Here is a 23,591-nt window from a genome sequence, read left to right as displayed (position 1 = left end):
AGCAAAATATGTACACTTGTAGAACAAAATTTCAGTTTTGAATATTATATGCTAATATCTTAAGCAGAATTATTCAGTTTTGTAAGGGCTACAGCTAAATATATATAATTATCTGAATTTCTCAACGTTTATATGGTTATATCTCATTTGCTTTATTCCTGATACAATGACAATTGACAATACAATGATATTCTTTGCTTTAGGTCTACTCTTTTATTTTGACTCATTAACAGGTATACTGTTATTATTTGTACAAAAAAGTCATCTTCTTTCTACAGAATTAGAACATCACATAAAACTGCATGTGTTGTATCAAAGTATCTCTGAGCTCAAGGATCTATGTTTATACATGCAAGCATCCAGCAAGCCAATTAAGCACTTGACTAATTTAAGGTACACATGAGTAAGTCACACTGGATGGATGACCCATTTAAAAACTTAAAAGCTTCTGATTTTAACAGGTAAAATCATTACTCTGTCTAGTTTTAAATCTTTTCATATACCAATTAAAATATCAATGGCAAAATGAAGTTTCACAATATAGATTTTATTAATTGCTGTTAGTAAATGCTTCATACACTGCTGTTAATAGTCCAGAGAACAAATGTACAAAACATTAACAAGGTTATCTTATTGGTAAATAAAGTAAAAAAAAAAGATCAACAAAACTGTATTTATATGACGTGAAATAATTTTAATAAAGTAGTTTTTAGGAATAAAAATATAAAACTGAAATATCCAGAATGCTAAATATGTTTGAATATCTTATCACCCAAAAAGGGCTGCTCTTTCAGTTATCTGAAGAAGTATATTGCAGCTCTCTTTCCAGTAATAAATATGACATGCAGCTTATTGATAATGATGATCAGCAGTACCTTTTAGGAAAACTGAAAAATTGTTGTAGAACATAAATATTAATGAATGAAATTCTTTTTGGTAAAAATACTGCCGAATTTATTTTACTCCAGGACTGGTATATGTATCAATGTTTACTAACACACACAATATTGAAGTTTGAAAACTTGGCTGCGCTAAAATCACTCAAGTCTGTATAGTCTATGGAAAAATAAGAGGCAGAGAAGAAGAAAAAATGCAATTTGAAACATGTAAGCTGTTATCCTAAGATGCCTCTGTCTCTTAGGTTAGTCTTTTTCTCTAGTGATTTAAACAAAGAACTTGCCCTAATAACTATAGTAAAGGACTGCCAAAAATGACAGAAAGAAAGGTTTCCTGTCTACCTTTTCCTGGTTTTATTACATACTTAGGAGAGAGAAGAGATAATGCAGACTTCTATACATCTCAATATATCATTCTATTTAGTGACAACCCAAGGTAAGCGTGCTGTTTCCCATAAATGCCAGGCTTTTGCTTCCTAGATTCTTACCTAAGAAGGTCACTTCACTGCCACTAAGGTCATTCTCTCATTTCTTAAAGTTTGCCTTTCCTGAAGATGTTGTCTTTCATAGGAATCGATCACTTCAATGTCTTCCATTAGATCTGATGACTGAAATACAAACTTAAAAAAGCAGCATATAAAGCAAGCTATGAAATGATAAATTTAAGCATGGAAGTTTAAATGGTAAAATGTTTTCAGACATAACCTACAATGCATATACACACATACCCATTTTATTGCTACCTATCTCATATTCCATCTCTTTTTCTCACCATTTATGATGGCTAACATCTTAATACCTGTCATCAAGATGCAGGTTGACTCTTGGTTGATTTGCTTTTAATAGTATGGACTTCATGTCTATCTAATTGCAAGTTTGACATGTAAAAGGGTTTTTGATGTGTATTGCCACTTTGGAATCAAGACTGACATATAATCACATGACTTCTGTCTACTATTTCACAATAGACATCATTCTGTCATTATTAATAATGTTCCTCTCATCTTTTTTCTCAAAACTGAGAATAGGAACCTTTTTCTTCTAACTGTACTTTCCATACCTACTGCTCAATCCATTGTCATCTAAATGAACAGTTAAGGAGTAGTATACGTTCCTCTTGCAATAATTTTTCTAGTGCGTTGATGCTTACACCAGGTGTGATAGCAATAGGACAGGTGAAAAATCATTTGTAGAGGTTCCTAAGGCACTGTTAAACGTTTATAACAACGTTTATTATTTCAAGTCTCCAAAATAGTTTCATTATATAGTTTTATAATAGCAATGCATGCAGTAGCTAAATTCATTTTGTGACTGAAAATATGAATTTTCTGCTATTTAGTTCATTAATATCACATGTATTTTTACTATTTGGGCTGGAAGCAACGTATCTTTTTTTTTTCGCTCTCTCTCTGGCCTTGTTCACTGTGGCAGAGGTAAGAAACATATCTAAGCTTTGCCTCTAGATAGATGGTTTGAATACTTTGGGAGATGTAAATTTGAATCTCTGTAGCAGAAGGAGGAAAAAATTGTCTTCTAATCCTGTTATAAGTGTTCTAACCAATAATTAGCTACAACAAAAATGAGCAGTCTCTGTTTTGTGCTCTTCTGACCTTTCAGAATAAAGGTGAGCATGGCCACCATGCTCTGGGCTGAAGTTAAACGCTTTGGCTAAGTAGTAGAGCTACCCTGAGTTCTACTCAACAGATGTTGTAGAGAACATGGCAACGCTTGTGAATCCCATTTGATCAGGAGGTAGGACTGAGACAGTCAGGCAAGATGGCTGAGTACAGGTAGCAGGCAAGCTTTAGGTGCTTACGTAACTTAATTATCAAAGCAAAAGATACTTTTGACCTTTTAGTCATCTAATTCTAGATCATTCACTTGGCCGTTAATGATTGAATTACGAGTAAATTTTACATACAGTGTGATTGTGTATGTGTGAGTGTATGTGTGAAATTTACCTAACATAGTTTGTATTTAAACACACTTTAAACACAGAAAGCAATATACAAAGTATTATGACATCTAATCTCACAAAATCTAAATTAAGCGTGAAGTGTGGTCTGGATTATGCCTCAGAAAGACAAGCAGCAACAGAGAACCAGTCTCCCCAGCTAAATGAAGATGATTAATTTGGAATTATTTGAAGTTTGTTTACTTAATGCATATATAACAAGAGGTTTACTCGGGCAAATAAGATGCCTCAGGAATCAAATATCAAAATAGAGACGAGAAAGGGAGAAGGAAATAAACTAACATACCCGAAGTCAGGCTTCTGTGCAATTTAGACTAGCATTTACTGCTTTATTCACTGAAAAGGTAGAAGATTCTTTATTTTTTCAGTAAGGTTAGATGAGAGAAAAATCACATATTTGTTTCACACCTAACTTGGTCTTGGATCTGACTCTCCTAATCAACCACAGTTGTTTTGATTTAGTGAAGCTAAAGTGCAAAAAAAATTTTGGAAATACAGGACATAAATGTTACTACCTGCTCTCTCTTGGAATGTTTTGCATATTTTCCTTGCCAGTAAATATCTTCTTGTCATTTTTATACTTTTTTATACATATGTACATATAAAAATACACATTTATAATTTTCTCCAGCATTATAGTTATAATAAGGTGAGCTTACTGGAAATGAAAGAGAAGTAATTTTTAAGATTACTGTTATTTTGAAATGGTTAAATAGCAAACAACTGTATCTGCACGCATTTGTTGACAAGAAATGTTAAACTTTAAAGGCAAAGCAAACAAAAACTCTCCATGAAAAAGTCTGGTTAAGCAAAAAGATCAATGCCTTGATTTTTACAAATATTTATCTACACTCTGATTTTAAGTCTATAGGACCAGTCACCCAGTCTTTCCTTATGAAACGACTACTTTTATAAAACAGACATCTTAAACCCATACAAATTGTATGGAAGAACAGCACTTAAGTTTGAACGAGTAAACTGCTGGTTATGTGAAATGGTAGTTAAATTGCTTTCCTGGTGTTTATTTGGTTTTGTGCTAGTGAGATCCTTTGTTAACTCTCCTGATTTTGTTTAGACATACATTTTGAAAGTCATCACTTGGACCTCAGCTGTACTCTTCAGAGGAAAAAATATCCTAGCAATAATGTTGAAATAATAACTGAGCATGAACATCCTGAAGTTCAGGGAAGAGGAACTCATAGTAGAAAAGAAGTCATATAAAGGTAACAGGCTGTAAAAAAGCAGCCTTGCCTTTAAAGAAACTACACAGAGCTGGACAAGATGGAATAATAGAGGTGGAAGGGAAATGAGAACAGAAATACCCACCTGCCAGTCACTTTTACCCTTGCTAGTTCATCTTTCAGGCACAAAACTGGTGTGTGTGTGTGTGGGGGGGGGGGGAGAGGAACATTACATTACATTAACATTACATTAAAGGGGACAGAAGCGTGTGCTGTAATACAGAAAATTCAGCCCTGAAAGACTGAGCTTTAAGGAACAAAATTATAGTTGCACAACAGAGTTTTATCTGCCTCATCATTTTTAAACACAACCCAGGGAGCTTTCTTGTCCATAACTGTGGCAAAAGTGTGTGTGTGTGGGGGGGTATGTTAAGGTTACAAGCTCAGGCCTCCAAAGAAATACTGCTTGCTGCTGGGTGCCTATGGATTATGACTAATTTTGATACATCACTTTTAAGCACAGATACACATGAGGATAGAATTAACTCTAATGCACACCTGGAGCCTTTGATTTCACAACTGAAACAAACCCTACCTCTGAAGCTCTTTAAGCAACTGCTGTTTCCACAGTGTCCTCAACCTGTAATTCCCTACTCTCCCATACAAATTCTCCCTAGTCAGCACTTTTAGAAAGCCCTGATGCTTCAAAACACACGGCAAGAATTAAGATACTTAATACTCCACCGTCTAGCTAACGACACACGCTCAAATCCGAGTAGCAGGGGAACGCTTCCCGCGCGAGGGGCGGAAGAGCCCTCCCCGCTCCGCTCACCCTTACCCCGGCTCGGCTCGGCTCGGCTCGGCTCGGCCCGGCCCGGCCCGGCCCGGCCCACGGGGCGGAGCGGGACACCCCAACCGCCACCGCCCCGCGCGCCCTGCACGCGGCGCCTCACAGGCCCCCTTTGACCGGGAGGGCAGAGGAGGGGAGGGGGAGCGGGGGGGGGGAAGCGCGCTCCTTTTCTGATTGACGTTTCTTTGGTCCACTCAGAGCTCGCGTTGCCTCCTGGGCGCGGGGCTATTGGTCGAGGCTGTGGCGGGCGGGGTGGGCGCAGCGCTGCGTTATAAGGCGTCGCGCCAGGGCTCCCGCCTGCCGTGTGGGCACTGGCGGGACGCGTCGCTTGGAGCTGCGGGTGTCCGGGCCCGTTCCGCGCCGCCGCCACCGCCTCCTCGCTGGTAGCGCCTCGGGCCGCCCCGCGCTTCTCTCCGCACCCGGTCTTCCTGCCTGGGGGGCTCCTGAGCTTGCAAAATGGCTGACGGGCGGGACAGCGCCGCGGACCAGCTGAAGCAGTGGCAGGGCCAGCGGGGCTCGCAGGTACTCGCCAGGGCCCCGCCGTCGGGGCGCGCTGGCCGCGGCGCGGTGACGGGCGCAGCGGGGCCGGCGCCGCCCTGCTGGGGGGCGAGCGGAGGCGCGGGGCGGCAGCCCGGGGCGCGGCGGCGGCGTTGCGGCTCCCCCGCCGCCCTTGAGGCTGGCGCTCCGCGCGGCGGAGGCGGCCGGAGCGGGGCCCGGCCGAGCCCGCAGGTGGGGGTGGGCAGGCGGGCCTGCCCGCGGCCCCTCGGCTCTGCGAGGCTTCCCGCTCCCGTCTCGCGTGCGGTGCTGGCGACTCCAGCTCCGCTCGCGCGCGGCCTCCCGTGGGAAGTGTAACTGGGGAATAGCGTTAAATAGGGCGCGTCCGGCTGGCACGTGGGGCTTTGTTTACCAAATTGCAAAGTGGATTGCTGCAAGCGGTTAATAAGTGTCGTTCTGTGGATCGTGTGGTTTCATGATTTAAATCTCCTAAGCATGTAGAATTAAGTATATTTAGGTAAACAAATAAATATAGTGCTGGTTTATTGCCCTTCCTTGTCCTCAAATAAATCATGCTGTCAGTTCCTATTATATAGTTTCATAGGACTGCATGTCTGAAATGAAGTGCTTTCTCTGCTGATCATACTAAGCAAGCACCTGTCTTACAAAACACAGCTTTCTAGTTCACTCTCCCGTGGAAGGTGTTATATGAAAACTGTGTTCCAGGGATTTGAAAAGAGATCTCTGGTGTACACCTGGATACAGGTGTAAGGACAGTATTTGGGACTTTGTCCTGTTATTCTAGTGAGTTTTGTAATGCTCTTACTCTTGAACCTTGAGCAGTAGTTTGTAACAAAGAAGCTGGAATCTGGGCTAAAAGCAATGTTTGTACATAGGCTGAGGTTGATCCAAAGACTGGGAGGCAGCTTAGAGTCTGTTTCACAAGGAGTCATGAGACCTGAAGATGAAAAGGTGTATTAGAATTTTAAAGTGACTGGTACAAGGTATCAGTAGTGCCTGTATGTACTTTAGTGTATAACACTTAAAACAGCTGTGACTAAAACTCTCCTGACTTTGTTTCTCTTCTTTCTGTCACAGGACCTTAGTGCCGTAATGAAAGAAACATACGGATTTGAAAGTTCTTATCTTTTAAGATTCTGACTGTTTATAATTCTTAACCATATGAAAATGTAGCCATTAAATCTGAAAGTAGTAGGAGAGTTCTTGAAACTAGTATTTTTTTTTCCTCTATATACTGATAAAACTCATCTTGTGTGCCATGCATAAACGCTTTCCTGAAACTAAATGAACATATCTGACAGTTTGGAAAAACTGCTTATACTTCTGTCAACGTGCATGAAGATCCTTTCAGCAGGTGTGACTCCTTGCAGGAGATACAGGGCATCTGTAAAACTCTAATAAATTTTTGATGGCTTTATTTTCAAAAAACTAATTGTGATTTGTAGCTACTTTATTTGTACTAGCTTTAGGCAATAACATTGTAGGAAAAATTTTTTTTTCAGGCAACAGTAAAGCATATTAATTTGAAATGGACTGTATTACCTTTACAGACCTTTATTCTTCTCTGTATGTGTAGTTTAAAACTATTATGCAGTCCATTTTAATTTTTTTTCTCTTCTCCTTCTTGAGGTAATCACACTAAAGGTGATATTGTAAGTGTAGGTGAAAAGCGTCTTTTTTAAAAGAAAGGATAAATGTTTTTTTTTTCTTTCTGATCTGTCTCTTTCCATGCTCTTACAAGGGTTTTATAAAGCAGAAGGTATAGGTGTGTGTATAAGTATAGCTCTACCAGAATGATAGTTCTGTAAGTGCCTACTTAAACCTCCTGGATTACTGAGAATTTAGAACAGAACTCCAGGATAAAGAGGGCTCTAGTTTGACATAGCTTTTCTGGAATGAGTGAAACTTGAACTCTGCCTTAAGATGACATGAATGTAAATTGCTTTAAAAATGCTATGGACTTAAGGAGTCTGAAAAACCTATGTCTCATTTTCGAAAGTGTCACAATCCAATCTCCAAGTTTTCTTCTCTTAGAACTTTAGCTTTCAGAATTTGTCAGTAATGCTCAAGCTGCATAGACAATTTTTACCCTTACAATGAAGATTAAATTGAAGCCTCTACGTTCATGTAGAACCCTGGGGAAAGATGGATATAAAGTCTATAAAGAATGGCATCACAAGGAGGTTGGCAAAATGCGAAATCCTAGGTTGCTTTTTGTGATGCATTGTTTTTCATTGCATTACAAAGTTTAATTTTGTTATACAAAGTTTTACGGGGCCTTTATATTAGGATATTGTTTTAAGAAGTTGAACTCTTAGACTGACTCAGAATGGGAGAACTTCTGATGCAGTCTGACTAGATAATTTTTTAATTGAGCACTGAAATAACTTTCTTTGGTTCATTTAAAGGTGAGCAAAATGAAAGACAAGAAATTTTCCAGTAAATGATATAGAAGTAGTGGAAAGAAAAGGAAGAACAGTTGCTGCTTTCACATCCTTCTCTTGAGAGTTATAATGTTTTGATTCAAATGGATGATTTAAGAATACTTGAACTATAGCTTCAGCTGTAACTACTCTCCTGTAAGTTTCTGAACAAGCAATTTTTCAAATGCTTGTACAAATTTCAATATAGGTTTGTATTTCAAACACCTTGAAGTAATACAGAAGTTAAATTTATGCTTATATCTAATTAAATAGTGCAGGAAGGATGAAGCTTTGGAAGCTCAAGCCAGCTAGGGTAGTACATATTGTATACCAAGAACATTCTGGAAATGCAGTTATGTCAGTGTTGTCTATTGCATGGTTATTGATATACCTGAGCTAAGCAAAGGTTTGTTACTCTTCCTACATGTTTTACTCCATTCAGATCTCTGGCTGGGTATAGGTATGAATTATTGTTTTTCCCTTGTCTTGTAACATGCTTTTTAAAAACACACAAAATCCCACCACCTGGAGGCTAGTCCTGTGCAGTATACCCTTCCATTAAACATGTGTGGAAATTTTCACCAGTTTATAGTGGGAGGATTAAAGCCATTGAAGAAAGGGCTTAGATTGTCAGTGTTAAACTTGAGACCACAAAATTCTTCTATACAATAATGAAAATCTTCTCAGCAGTTACTTTTCTCTTGTCTCCATCACTCTTTTAATTTATAGAACATTGGAAGGAGGAGCAGGAGTTAGTAGGGGGTGAGTTAGTCTTACCCTTGTGCAGTTCTGTGGTGTAGCTACATGGATGCTTCTGCAGAATGGCAGAAGGAAGGGTGATATGAATGGAGAGCATGAATGTATGTCAGTTTAATGCAACATGTAACAGTGGATTTAGTGTTAACTGGTCATAATCTGACACTTGAATATTTGTGCTTGTTCTGTTGCAAGCTCTTGCTTGCTCTTTCTAACTTCTTTGATATTAACTCTGAACAGTTAATAAATATGCTCCAGGAACAGCTAACATCTGCAAGAATAGGTCTGATCAGTCAAGTTATACTACATTCCTTTTGTTTAGTTCAGACATGGTTTCTGGAGCTTATATACCTTCTCTTACTGCATGTTTCAGTCCTATTTTGCTGAGTATCACATGTTGCCTTAGTGGAGCACATGAACTCATATGTAATGAAGATACTTTCTTTTTAAGAAAGTGGGAATACATTCAAAGTGTTAAAGTCAATGTGCTGTGGAATTTCAACATATTTTCTTGAGAATTTTGGAGTGGTTATTTTTTCAGATATGGGGTTAGTCCTGCCTTATCAGGTGCTGCAGTTCTAATTAGACTGCAAGGATGCTTAACTTAGACTAGGTATGTCAGAGAGGAGAAAGGGAAGAGTACTACTATTGGGCAGTTTCTTAAAAGACAATTGTTCTAGTGTTTTCTTTTTTTTTTAAACAGGTTTACTGTCCTTTGGATAGGGCATTTATCAACAGCAGGACTGCTTAGGCTTTATCTTAATCCTAGTCCTTCAGTGGTTGCAAGTCTAGAAAGATGACTATTGATGACTAAAGATGACTGTGCTCCTACCTGTGGTGTTCTCTGTAGTTCTTCCTGATCCATAGTAGTCATGGGTACCATTGTGTCTTTATCATGTGTGTCTATAGCACTTTCAATGACTTCATTCTTGTGTCCACATTACCTTCTTATTTCTTCTTTCCTTTCTTTTCCCTGATTACTTTCCAGCAACTGCTTGGTAATATCTCTTCCTTTAATTCTCTTTTTCATCCCTACCCCTTTTACCCCCAAATGTTGAATGGCACACTTGCATAGGCTTTAAATATTATGTAGACTAAGAGGAGACTGTACTGAAGCTTAAGTTATGGTTTAGGCTAGTCACTTTTTGTTTTTTTTAAGTGAGATACAACAGCTTAACAAATACTATTCTTGTATTATATGTGACTTTCACTCCCCTCCTTTAGCAGCCCCAGTTCTAGTACTGTGCTGGCGTAGTTAGACCATCCGTGGTTTCTGTGGCTGATTCCAGAAACCTGTACCATTTCTGTGCGTGTGTGCTTTTGTATGTCATGTGATACATACCTGTTGATCAATATGCACATTGTGTGGCTTAAAGGTACATGGTTCTTAATCCCTGTAATATTTACTGTGTTTTGCTTTCAGAAACCAGATGTCTTGACCACTGGTTCTGGGAACCCAGTAGGGGATAAGCTTAATATCCTGACAGTAGGGCCACGTGGGCCTCTTCTTGTTCAGGATGTTGTTTTCACTGATGAGATGGCTCATTTTGACAGAGAGAGGATTCCTGAAAGAGTTGTGCATGCAAAAGGAGCAGGTATGTTTTTAAACACCTACTTTTTCTCTGTGGAGAGTTAGGCTGTAGAAAGTCCTAGAGTTAATAGATTGATATTTGTATGTGAACAACAGTGAGGAGAACAAGTAAGGCTTGCTTTAGAGGGAACTACTTTGGATCTTTGATCCAAAGGTTGATGGATCAAGCGTGTGAAGTTAAGCAATGAAAACCTTTGACATCATTACTGAGGATGTCTTAGTAAATGGTTAATATATTATAGAATTGCCATTCTTGTTAAAATTTAAACCAGTCTTTATCTTTATGCCAGTGGTCAATGACAAAATTTGATGCACTGAAAAGTCTTTCTATATCATCAGATGTTTATATAATCTGTTGTACCTGTCAAAGCACTAATATACCTAGTATTAAAAAAATACAACCTCCTTCTGTCCTCCAAAAAAAAAAAAAAAAAGGAGAACTCAGTTTACATTTTTTATTGATCCCTGTAAATAGCACTGACTTCTGATTTTGTTATAATTGCTCTACAACAAGAGAATGAGACAAATCTTGTTGTAATATGAGTGTAAGGGAAAGGTTCCCATGTGGGGCTAGGAAAAACTTTATTGCCTAATCTAGTTTAAAGATGGAACAACAATATTACAGCACAGATCAGAATTGAAGAAGTATTTGCATTGGTCTGAGACAAACATGGAAACTATTGGCAGAAAAGCCTCCAAAAGCCACAGTGTGTTACCTCTCTCAGAAGTGAGATCAAATGACTGTCAACATTTTCTGGAAGCAGTAAAGGATGGGAAGGGGAAGGACTGTATAACCAGTGCTTTCTGCGTTAAGTGAAGGTCTTTAAGTGAAAACTAAGTATGAAATATTTTAATGTATAGATGCTGTTCAGATTTGTGAATTTCCATGTTTTAAGTGAAGGTTATGTTTGACTGTAATGGAATAACAGATGTGCTGTAACTGAAAAGGCAGAATCAGGATCTTATTTTTTTTAATTACTTTTTTTACAGGAGCCTTTGGCTATTTTGAAGTGACTCATGATATTACCAAATACTGTAAGGCAAAAGTGTTTGAACACATTGGAAAGAGAACTCCAATTGCTATACGATTCTCCACTGTTGGTAAATCTCTAAACTTACTTTGTATCTTAAATATGTACTGTAATTGATATCAGTATATACACTTTGTAGAACTCTTGTTTTGTACACTAGAATAGTTTGATATATCTTTCTGTCATGTAAGTCATCTTCTATGAATTTCATTTAAGTTATAAAACCTTGAGTAATTTTGAGCAGCTTCTGTTGCGTTGTGGAAAAGCCCTCTATAGATAGTATTCCTTTCAAGAATGTGTGAGAAAGGGTAGTCTGAGCGAGCTATTTCTAGTTTTGAGGAAAGCCTGCTTTCCTTCTGGATGGACCATGATCAGTGCTTGCATGCTGCAACTGTGTCCTTGAAAATTAAAGACCTGTTATCTCTTACCATCTCTTACCTTGTGGGAATGTTCTTAGTGATGAATGCTGTAAATAAAGTACAATGACAAAGAATAGCATTCCAAAAGACTGCTTTTTCTAAAGAGCTGAATACATTAAATTAGGAAGTCCTAAATGATGATAGGTAAAACATACATTATGTCCAATACCTTGTACTTAGAAAAATGCTTAGTTACCACTATCTGTATTTAAAAGCAAAAAAAAATCTTAATGAGGGTTCACTTCTGGTAGTAGTATTAACAAGAGTTCCACACGGCTCAAGGAACTGCAGTTCAGTCTAACTAGTATTTCCCTATGTAATGAAAATTTAAGGGGTCATGGTACATATCTATATAGGAGAGACAGGTACCTGAGTTTAATGCATGGACTATATTCTGAAGCAGGCTGTTGCATCTCTTCACCTTTCCTTTCCCTGCTCTGTTAGAACATGTTTCCTCCTATCTATTTTATAGTATACAGCTCATTTTTCATGAGAAAATGAATGTCCTAGTTATTTCATCATGACAGTTAGCATTAGCTGTTTCTAGATGTTTCCAGAACACTTTTGCTCAGACATGGTAGGGGTTTTTTCCTCTAGGATAAAATTATCCACTGGAAGAATTGTTTTGGGTAAAGCAGAAATGGAATTTAAAGGGTTGCAACTCTTACTATAGTAAGTTGCCTTTAAGGCTCGCTATTTATGTAGCTACCTTCAAAATAAGAGCTTTCACATTGAGAGTTACACTTTAATTAGCAGACTTTACGTTCTGTTTTAGTTGAGCCTTATAATTCAGTATTGACTCTGCTACTGATAATGCAAGTTCTGCTCTTAGTTTTTCTTCCTAATGCTTATATATGTTCATGTGTGTGTTCAAGCTGGAGAGTCTGGGTCAGCTGATACAGTTCGTGACCCTCGAGGCTTTGCAATGAAATTCTATACAGAGGAGGGCAACTGGGATCTTGTGGGCAATAATACTCCTATTTTCTTTATTCGAGATGCAATGTTGGTAAGTAAGAGCTTAAGATGAGGATAACTTGTGAAAGAGTCCAAAAGTTCATTTACATCTCTCTGCTTCATTGAAAAGCAAAAGCTATATTGGCATGTTTTTAAAGTCTGCTCAGTGTTGTGTTTTAAGAATTAATACTTGATTACTTATGTTTTTTATTCTGCAAATAACTATTCTGCTGTGATATGTGCTAGTGTGCAAGTAACTTCATTCTCCTCATTCTTCATATTTTTGTTTCAGATCTGATAGGCTTCACTAGTGTTGGAATTAGCCTTTTTTACTCTAGATTTTGTTTATTTCTTAGGCTTTTTTAAATTTAAAGTTTCTATAAGTTCTTATGAAAGCTGATAATTTTGTCTATTAGTACAAGTTTGCACTTTACATGTGTTAGGGGGCTTTTCTTTAGAGTAGAGTTGTACAGTAGAGAAGTTCCTTATTCAGTCTAGTTCATATATCCAGATTCAGAATTTTTGTCTCACTTCATCTGTCAAACTGAATTTTCTTTGGCTCTTAATGACTATTATCCTGATTATAAATACTTCACCTTCGCAGTCAAACCAGAAAAATTAGGGCTGAATTTGGTTCCAGGAGGTAGAATGATGATGGGAAGACTTGTGGTCTTTCTGCTTTGTCTCAACTTTCAGTTTATTGCTTCAGTAGACTAAAGGGTATTTAAAAAAAAAAAAAATCATGTCTTTTTTTTTCTTTTCTGGACAAATTAGTTTCCATCCTTCATTCATAGCCAAAAGAGGAACCCTCAGACTCATTTGAAGGATCCAGATATGATGTGGGACTTCTGGAGCCTTCGTCCTGAGTCTCTGCATCAAGTAAAGTCCTTTTTTGAATCTATTTTCTGTGCTTAAGAAAATCATAAGTTATGAGAATGCAGATGTGTTTGTCTTTTTAATCAGTTTCATGTTTTTTTCTGGAAATCCACATCTTTTAGGAACAGTAAAGGCCAAAGGTCTACAATAACTTCTCAGCCTGTTAGTTACATTTCTAATTTTACTTTTTTATTGACCCTCTGAAATATGTAGGATTCTTGTTTTCACAGTCCTATTTTATATAGGAATGAAGGGAGTGTTCTTAGTTTTCTAATAATAAAGCAGTAGAAGTATTGATTAATAATGTGTATGCATATTAAATGTTAAAGAGCAAAATACTGGGAGTGTGATGCTAAGTTTACATAAAGCTGTATACTGTTTAATACACTGGTTCTCTTTGGAGTTGAACTAGAATGCACAATGTCTTCTAATTCTATTTACTTAATCCTTCAAGCTAGTGTAAAATTGAAAATAGGTTCTTTGGATTTTTTTTTTTTGTTTTAAGTGCTTACACAACCTTTGCCAATAACTACTGATTGGGAAAAGAAGCATCGCAAGTGTTATGTGTGATCGTAAACTTAAAGAAAAGCAGCACTTTCAGTGGTTTTGCATAGTATTTATTGACTGAAGAGTTTGGTTAAGAACTTGTTATTTGTCTTTAACATGAAAAACTGTCATTTTTGTTTGTAACTTATCTTATCTGTGCCTAGCTGCACTGTGCTTATAGGGAAAATCATAACATTATCCTCAGGTTCATGTCTTGCACTTCACTGAATACATCACAGGGACATAATGCTTTGATTTTTTAACTCATGTCCTCATTGTATGAGCAATGTCTAAGATGCTTAGTTCATTAAAAGTGTTAAGGAATTTTCTAGGAAGTCATAACATTAATATAACTTAGTGTTACAGATTTATAAATGTACTTTGTCTTAAATAGTCACCTTCATCCTTGAACTGGAGATTCTATTAATACTGTTGGATCCTTCTCTTTAGGTGTCTTTCTTGTTCAGTGATCGTGGTATTCCTGATGGATTTCGCCATATGAATGGATATGGATCACATACATTCAAACTGGTTAATGCCAGTGGAAAAGCAGTTTATTGCAAATTCCATGTGAAGGTATATTAATTTTTGCATTTACCTATTGGAAATATGTATATTGGATTAAAAAAGTCTAAAGATTGTTAATATACACCTTATCGGTGACTTCTGTAATGCTTTATGTGTATTGTAACTGGTGTCACTGTTCTTATTGTACTTAGACTGATCAGGGCATCAAAAACCTTCCTGCTGAAGAAGCAGGAAGATTGGCTTCTACTGATCCTGATTATGGAATACGTGATCTTTACAATGCCATTGCCAAGGGAAACTATCCGTCATGGTCCTTCTACATTCAAGTTATGACATTTGAGGAAGCAGAGAAGTTTCCATTTAATCCTTTTGATTTAACTAAGGTATTTCTGATGCTATTATGAATATTCAGTTTCAATTTAAAGATTATGAATTCAAAATGTAGGAAATGCCAGAACTGAACTCATCCATGCATAGGAAAACAGTGTTATGTTATGCATCTTATCCTTTTTTTTAAAGTTTCAGTCTAGTGCCTTAACAGAAGTTTGTCCTTTCTTCTTATTCCTCCCTCCCTCCTCTAAATGTACTGTTTATTGTTGCTCAGGATGAGTCAAATCTTGCAGATTAAGTGCTTGTTAAACATATCAGACAAGAATGAAGACAATTTAATTTCATGGATTAAACCTTCACTGGAATTTTGAATACCCTTTTCCCTCAGTTACTTAATCTAGAAACCTGCAGAAGAAGAGATTACAAAGTTTGTACTAAAATGTCAAAGAAAAGGCTAGTTAAGCTGACTGTTTTGAAGTAGCTGAAAACAGCTCATACTACCAGTTTTACCTACAACACTGCATTCTTAAGTAGTTTTTTTCAAGTGCCTGTAGCTATTTTATTTAAGGATTCAAGTGCTGAAATTATGCTATGATGATGAAATAAGTTGCATGAATACTCTGGATGAATTGTGAAAGGCTTGAAGTATGACTTTGCTCAAAATGCTTATTACCAAAATTTTTATTTTAGTAAGGTATTTTCTTGATCAGAAATTTCTGGACAGCTTTAGCTTTTTTAAAGTAATGGTAAAATGATTTTTTTTTTAATGTATGTTTGTTACATCTTACAGATTTGGCCTCATGGTGACTACCCTCTTATCCCTGTGGGAAAGCTTGTCTTGAACAGGAATCCTGTCAATTACTTTGCTGAGGTAGAACAAATGGCATTTGATCCTAGCAACATGCCACCTGGTATTGAACCTAGCCCTGACAAAATGCTGCAGGTAAACTAAAATGCATATGATACTTTTAGACAGTTTACAATTCTGCTGTTTGTGCAAGCATTTGTATTACTGGTTGTAGAGCAGTGTAAAATAGCCTGACAAAAAGCAACTGTTCTGTGGTGGTTTTTTAACTACTGGCTTTTGTTGATGTGCCCTTCCAACTTTTAAATATAAAGAGAATAGGAAAGAACTGAGGGAGTAGAAAGTCTAAAATATAAATGTAATCTGTGACCTCTGTCAAAATTAATGTGAAATCTATCAGTCTGACAGAAGTACTGGGTAAAACTGTAGCAAGGATATAGTATTTTTTTCAGTTTTACCATATATCTTAGTGGTTGTAGACTCCTTTATGGAGGTAAGAGGAGGACTTCAAATGCTGTGAAATACAAATGTAACCTCTAATTATAAAATGTGAGACTGTTCTTCAGAAGTTAGACTGCAGACTTCTTACAGGTAGAAGTAGACTAGTAAGACTGCAGTGAACTCAACTAGCTGCGGAGTTGCAAATGTTTATACATTGTGCTTTTTTTAGGTTATAGACAGGTTGGTACTGTGAGTGTCCCTTGAAGCACCAAAGTACTTTAATGCTTTTAAGCGTGTAAACACTTTAACCATTGTGCAGTTCTTCTGTGTTGCCTCTCTTTACTCTCACAAGCTGGATGGTGATAGTCAGTCAGTGTTGGTAGCCAGATGTCTCTGAAAAAGCTAGATTCAGATCATCAGATTCAGTTCAGCGAACAGTGTACATATTTCAGCGTATTTCAGATCTTAATCTATTTTTTAGATCTAAGGTTGAAAACAAACAGGAAAATACTTACATTAGTAATCCTTACTGCTTCTATGACCATTTGCATCTCTGCATGCGTAACTGTGTTCTTGCTTCAAAGTAGTCTTAGAATTCTGGAGTAAGCCTTGTTTGTAATTAGTAGGAAAGGTTGGACTGCATAAATGTTACACAACATGCTGTTCTTCACTGTTATTTCCAACAAAGTTGACTCAAGGCTAAGTGTTTATCAGGCTCCTATTGGACATAATTTGAAACGTGTCAAATATGTGAAAGAACCACTGTCTCTTCCCTTTTACTTAAGGTGTTTTGTGTTGAACTCTGATATGCCACTTAATCTCTTTCAGCAAGTAGCAATTAATATTTTACAAATTTTAGGGTCGTCTTTTTGCATATCCTGACACTCATAGACACCGTCTGGGACCTAACTATCTACAAATTCCTGTGAATTGTCCCTTCAGAGCTCGTGTGGCCAATTATCAGAGGGATGGGCCAATGTGTGTGTCTGACAACCAAGGTATTAATGAAAATGCTTTTACAATATATGCATAAATATCAACATTACATTTAGACATTGTTTGCAGGGAAATTAAGATAATTGTTAAATAGTTTTATTCAATGTTGTTGTTTTCCTTCTGTAGGAAATGCTGCTTGTCAATCTTTCAGTATTGTTACTTTTCCACAACTCATTCTGTTTTCTGAGCTTAAGACTTTCTAATCTATCAGTTTCTTTCCTTTCATATAGAAACTGTTCTGTACTTCTGATAATCTTTGTCAACCACTTTACCTTTTCTTAAATTATTAGATCCTTTCTGAGATTAGTTGATCAGAATGGCACTTCTGCAAATCCACCAAATGCTCTTTTCAGTAGTGCCCTAACATTGTCTGACGTTCCTAATACCCTTTACTCTGTGATTACTGATGAACAGTGAATTAGCTTTAAACTGTACAAGTGAACTAAAGCTCTCTTGTGATTGATGGTAACATATTTTAGAGCTCCTGATTTTGCCTGTATAAAGTACAAGTATTTCCCTTCCCATATTGTTTACATGGCAAATAAAATTTTGTTCACAATGTAATTCTCATTCAACTTACTAGCATGAGGTCATGCTGTCACTGTAAATAGCCAGCTTTGGTTTTGACCAGGTTAAAGTTTATGGAGGATAAACTGTCAGCTTACTATTTGCCACCTTTTCAGCTACCTTTCAGCTGCCTTTCTGAATATGTTGAGTAATACAGGTACTCACACAGGTTCTTGAGGAATGCCTACCTGATTATTTTTTTTGTATGGAAAGTAACCACTCATTCCTACTTTCTTCCTACATTCTTAACACAATACTAATTGATAAGGTATCTTCTCTCCTGTTTGAAATACTTGGAAAACAAGAACTTAGAAACAGCTTAGACTGAAACTTGAATGACTTCCATGACTTTCTCAATTAGTATTGGCTGGGCTGAGCAAGGGTATTGTGAGAGTGACCATACCTCCTTACTTGTGAAACAAAAATCAAATGTAACAAAGTAACCTTTTTCCTTAAAAGTTCTTGAAACTTTCTTTTTGACCAGTGCTGTTAAACACTGGCTTGAGACTATAACAAACTCCTGCTGAGCTGTATGTTGACAGAAAAATGCTGACAACTTTTTTTTAAATGAAGTAGTGCATAATTGGGTAATAGATTACTTTAGAAGATAAAAGTATGTTTTGCCTTAAAGAACCTAAAAAAGCTAAGAGCTGGCATCTGATTTTTTTTTTTTCAGGTGGTGCACCAAACTATTATCCAAATAGTTTTACTGGTCCAGAAGATCAGCCCACTGCGAAGGAGAGCCGCATGTCTGTTTCGACTGATGTGCAGCGCTTCAATAGTGCAAATGAAGATAATGTGTCTCAGGTGTGATGTATGAAAAGGCTTTACATCATTCATTTCAGAAGTTTGTAAGCTGTCTAGACAATCTTAAGCTCAGTTCTTATGAATATCTCTGTGCAGCTTTGTTTCACAGATAATTGAATGTTTGACAGGACAGTGAATCTTCAAAAACCTTTGCTATCTATATTCTGAGCAGATAGTTAATTTTTTCAGCCTTCCTGTAGTTGGTTTCTGCAGATATCCAAACCAGAGTATGTACATAATACCATCAATCCCTAAATTGTGCAATTGGAGTCTAATGGCACATCTGTTTCAATTAGAGAAGTAACTGACTTCCAAACTAGAAATGGGTTGCTAGCAGGCTTGCCAAGTACACAAATTGACACCCTTTTGAGTTGTGTGGGTTTTTTTAAATGTCTGACTAATAAGTGAAAGCTATTTTTCAATAATGAATCTTTAAAATCTGTTAGTTATTAACAGCTGGTGGTGGAATTGCTTGCTTTGTAGAATTGCAAAATAAAACTTGCTTCTGTCATAAGGTGCGAGTGTTCTATACCAAAGTACTGAAGGAGGATGAACGTGAAAGGCTGTGTAAAAATATTGCTGATCATCTTAAAGATGCTCAACTCTTCATTCAAAAGAGAGCTGTAAGTAGCCTATTCACTGTTGTAGCCTTTATTCTTTATTTGATGTTTTCTTGCAATCTGTTAATGCTTTGTCAAAATGGCAATATGCTGATGGTATGAAAGTTCAGGAATTCTTCCTGAAGACTCTTTCATGATTCTTATGCAGGAGTGAGTTACATAATATATTTTGTATATGCTCAAATAGTTATATAAGTAATAAGTAAAATAAAAGGTGACTTCTCTCCCTGATGGAAAGAATGAAGTGAGTGTTGATGACCAAGTATATCATGATGTTTTGACCTTGCTGTTTCAAAAATGAGATGCCTACAAGTATAACGTTTTTAGCCTAAATAAGGAAGAGGAGGTAAACTCAGAGATTGTCACTCTTTACTAATGGTATTTTCTTTAATCAAGAAAGATCCATAGTGTGAATCCTATGTGATGTAACATTTGAGTGGAAAATGCTCATATCTCCTTGCTGGCTGGTCAGAATTAAACTGTTAATTTTGGAAAAAGTATTTTCATTCTCCTTTTCCTTATGACATGCAGGCCATGGAGTAGGAAGGATGATGAAGAATACACCTGAAGTGGAAGAATAAAATTCTTGTTGCTTCTCTTCTCCTTATCTTTTTGTTTAGGTGAAAAACTTCACTGATGTTCATCCTGACTATGGTGCCCGTGTTCAGGCGCTACTGGACAAATACAATGCTGAAGCTGGGAAAAAGGTATGCTAATTTTTGTAGTTGAGTTTTGACTGGCTGAATATTTTAGCTTCTTTTGTGGACCTGGTCTTGAGTTACATTTGGTTTATGTGGAGTAAGTCAGTGCATGTAAAATTATAAAATAACGAACATCGCTCTGACATCTAAGTGCTGATTAACTAATGATTTACAATGATTTCAGTTTAGTTTTTTGTAATGGCTCTGGAAGATAACTGTAAATGCTGGACATTGCTGATCATTCAGACTGTATGTTCTTTGAGGGTAATAAAACACTTCAATTTTTTTTATTTCAGTGTTTGCTATGTGTAATAACAATCATTGCTTTAAGATACAGTTTTTTGAAGTCTGCTAAGCTAGATTTAATGCGATTTACTCTGAATATTTCTTTTGCTTCATTTTTAGAATGTAATTAGGACATACACGCAATCTGCATCTCATTTGTCTGCTGAAGAAAGATCCAACTTGTAAACCATGCTGCAGATTTGCTCTGTGCTTGAATTTTGCGTCCACATAACTGCAGGACAGCCTGTTGAAGACATTAATGAATGTAGCAGACTTCCGCACAGATATAAAGTGTCTTACAGGCTTGATTTTATTAAGCTTTCAAGTGCCTATACCTGTATGGGAAATGGAAAGTAACTCAAGCTAACAACCCTGGTGCCTTTCATTAGTGTTCTAATGTTTGTTAACAGTGTATCATGTTTTTAAGGAAACCTATAATTAAGGAAATCTTCATTTCTAAAAGCAAGCATAAGTTTAATCAAAATATTGGTTTTTGTTTGTTTTTATTTTATTGCAGAACTTCTCTTGCTAAATCATGGAAGAGAGCTTCTGTGCTGATACTGTGATTATCATTAGGGTTCATGTTAATATTGCTTGTTATTTCTAATAAAATTGACATTTTGTATTTTTAGACATTACTTCTGGAAGGCAAAAATGAAATTCAAAGGAAGATAGTACATGTGCAATAGTTTGCTTAAGATATTCTGTATTTCAAGTTACTTAGGGTATAAATGAAGCTAAGAAGTTTAATCTCAATATATATTGATTTTTATTCCTAATGCCTGTTTTAGGATAATGAAACTTTACATGTTTACTAATACGGGGTTAGATATAACTGAATTAAGTGAGATAGGAAAGGATATTTGCTAACTCCATATGCTTTATTACAAACTTAATTACATCTTAAGAGCTCTTGGGGGGAGGGGAGTTGTCCTTCCTAGTCTTAAGAATTTGAATGGAAGGTATTAATTTTTCAAGTCTCTGTGAAATTAACCTCAGCATAAACAGTTATTTTTGCCCAAATTCAAGCTCAAGCAGCTTTAAAACTATTCCCTGTAGTTCTTGAAATCCTGTATTTTACTGGCATAATCTTACATTGCTATTTATTCAAGCTGAGGCTGTTTTCTTTTCAAAAAAAATCACGTTTTCACTGAAACAGTGATATGTGTATTTGCATGTATAAAACCCCTCTGATTTTATGAATGTTAGGCCACTGTCCAGTGCTTGCAGTTTATTTCATCAGTACAAAAGGATTTAGAAGCTTTGGACTGAAAAGCGTTCCTTGTTACTGCTTAGATTTGAAGGAGTTTCTTTAGCATAGTATTATCTTTAGTCTTTGAGTATAATTGCCAATTAGCTCTTAAACTGAGACAAAAAAAAGTATGTATATTTGAGAACTTAGAGCAAGGATTGAATGACCATTATGGAATTTTTGGAGTTATCTTTGAATATATAGAGTTTTAGATGAAGAAAGCACATTATCAGCATCTGAATGCTTTACCATAAAAGGGTACAACAAAAGCAAGGCTTAAATTACTGATTTATAAGTGCTAAAATCCCTCCTGGATTTTTTCCTCTCCTTAGGTATATACTTGGAAAGGATTATTCTGTTATAGGATAATCAAGCTGATTGAGTTTTGGATAAAAATTTGTCATACCTGTTGCACACTGAAGTTAGTCATAACAGACAAAATATCTTTGAAGTGCACTTAGCAGGACCAGGCCATTGCTGCATCTCAAATTCTAACCAGTTTTAATGACTATTTGGCCTGCTATTTTTGTCCTCTTTCCTTGCCAAAAGAAAAATCGCTGTAAATATGTGAATAATCCAGATATCAGTTCCACAGCATCACCTCTAGTTTGATATATTTGCTTTCCTTATTTGCTTGCTGATATTGCGTCTGTCATTTAGATTGCAAGAAGCATGAATGATGATACAAAGAATTTTGGAGCCTAGCTACTAATTCTCCACAAATGTCTCAAGTCATAGCAACTTACTGTTCAATACTGGGGATGTTTGTGTGTCTTTGAACTGAATTTTAAATAGGAATACTTCCTGTGGTATATTGTTCTTTTAAGGGTGAGTTGGCCTTCCAAGAAGTGCTAGCAGAGAGATAGAGAAGAGTTGGTGTTAAGTGTTATCCCATTAAGTGGAAGCTTTGGAGAAAGCTACTTTTACTCAAACTCGTTTCTGTTAACTTGTTGTGAAAAATTGATGTGCTATGTTATAGATGCAGTAAAATAAGATAAAATGATAGTCTGCTTTACTGTGCATGTCAGTGGATTTTACCTGATCCTAGTAGGAGCAGCTGAAAGAGGCACTTAAATGAGTAAGAATAGTTCTTTCTGGAACATGGAATCCTAATAACTCTTGGAAAAGAATAAGCTGGACTTGATCTTTAATTTTGGTGGTTTCTGCTAAATATTGTCTTGCTTTATTTCTGAAATAAAAGAATTTAAAAATCTCTTGGTTGCGTATTGTCTTTTATGTTTTTGAATAACATCTGAAAACATGCTTACAATCTAGATGATTCATAGCTTCAGCTGTGTCTTGGCAATTACGCAAAAGTTGTTCAAGTTTTGGGGGAAATAACTAACTTCTGAAAATACTATTTGGACTGCACAGGCCTTGGCTGCAAGAAGGGCCTTGGTCTTGAAGTTGACACTTGGTATTCATGCCTGGAGCAAGTACTAAATTCTGCTTACCTCTAATTTGTCAAATTATTTGTTAGATTCCTCTTTCAGTGATTCCTTCCGCCTTCAGAAAAAGGAAGGCTGCCCAGATCTGTAATAAAACAGTGCCTATGATTGTGCTGCATGCATGGGAAAAAATTGCTATCCCACTTTAGTGTGGCTTTTGTTGATTATGCCTTACTTCAGCCTCTACTTACTGAAGAATCTTTTGTTACTTTTCATCTAAAATCTTCAGTTGCAATTTACAGAATTGTCTTGAGGCCATTGAGGCAATCTAGTTTTTCTTCAGAGTTCACTTAAATTCTAAGGAAGGAGATCTATTTTTAGTAGTTTTATTTTCAACTTTGGAATGTATTTCAAGTATTTAACAAAATATGCAAATATACCACCTTGCCTTTCAAAAGACTTTGTGTCTGTACAGGGATTGATTCTACTCTCATTACATGTTTAATTCAGTTTAACTGTTTTATAAACTGTTTATCTTAAATTGCGGTCACTTTTTTCCTAAATCACTACTTTCTGCTTTGTATGCAAGGAACTGTGGCACAGCCAAGTAAAAGCCACTGGGAGAATGATTAATACTAGTAAATTCTACTAGTTCACAGTAGAACTTGGGCTAATGTTTGGATGATGGCACTTGAATGGAGAATCAAGCACTAAATGATGAGGGAGAGTTAAGGGAATATCTTATGCAGTATTACTGAAAAAGTAATGTAGAACATAGCTACCTTTATTTTGAAAGCTCAATTTCAGCATGGTTTTGCTTAAAAGCTCAACCTCTTCTGTGCTCTAAACTGAGGGTC

General features: G+C 36.6%; 1 protein-coding gene across 1 annotated transcript; it reads left to right on the top strand.

Moving 5' to 3' along the window:
• The first annotated feature begins 5,166 nt into the window (after window positions 1-5,166).
• On the top strand, window positions 5,167-22,560 carry CAT (catalase). The gene is made up of 13 exons (XM_085312153.1): window positions 5,167-5,424; window positions 10,021-10,192; window positions 11,179-11,289; window positions 12,514-12,644; window positions 13,367-13,471; window positions 14,465-14,590; window positions 14,734-14,925; window positions 15,663-15,815; window positions 16,978-17,116; window positions 18,358-18,488; window positions 19,004-19,111; window positions 19,729-19,815; window positions 20,215-22,560. The coding sequence occupies exons 1-13, from the start codon at window positions 5,359-5,361 to the stop codon at window positions 20,278-20,280; spliced, it is 1,587 nt and encodes a 528-aa protein (XP_085168279.1). The 5' UTR covers window positions 5,167-5,358; the 3' UTR covers window positions 20,281-22,560.
• Window positions 22,561-23,591: the final 1,031 nt, after the last annotated feature.

Source organism: Rhea americana, unplaced genomic scaffold (assembly GCF_003343005.1).
Source record: "Rhea americana isolate MKP2758 unplaced genomic scaffold, rheAme1 scaffold_359, whole genome shotgun sequence".
Taxonomy (NCBI): domain Eukaryota; kingdom Metazoa; phylum Chordata; class Aves; order Rheiformes; family Rheidae; genus Rhea; species Rhea americana.
Note: the sequence above shows the minus strand (reverse complement) of the source record. Positions and strands in the feature narration are given on the sequence as shown.

Bases quoted from the DNA above. Each gene is read 5' to 3' on its own strand.
- CAT (XM_085312153.1), top strand. From the start codon at position 5,359: ATGGCTGACGGGCGGGACAGCGCCGCGGACCAGCTGAAGCAGTGGCAG. The intron at 10,193-11,178 runs GTATGTTTTTAA...CTTTTTTTACAG, and splicing joins TGTGCATGCAAAAGGAGCAG to GAGCCTTTGGCTATTTTGAA. The intron at 13,472-14,464 runs GTAAAGTCCTTT...CCTTCTCTTTAG, and splicing joins GTCCTGAGTCTCTGCATCAA to GTGTCTTTCTTGTTCAGTGA.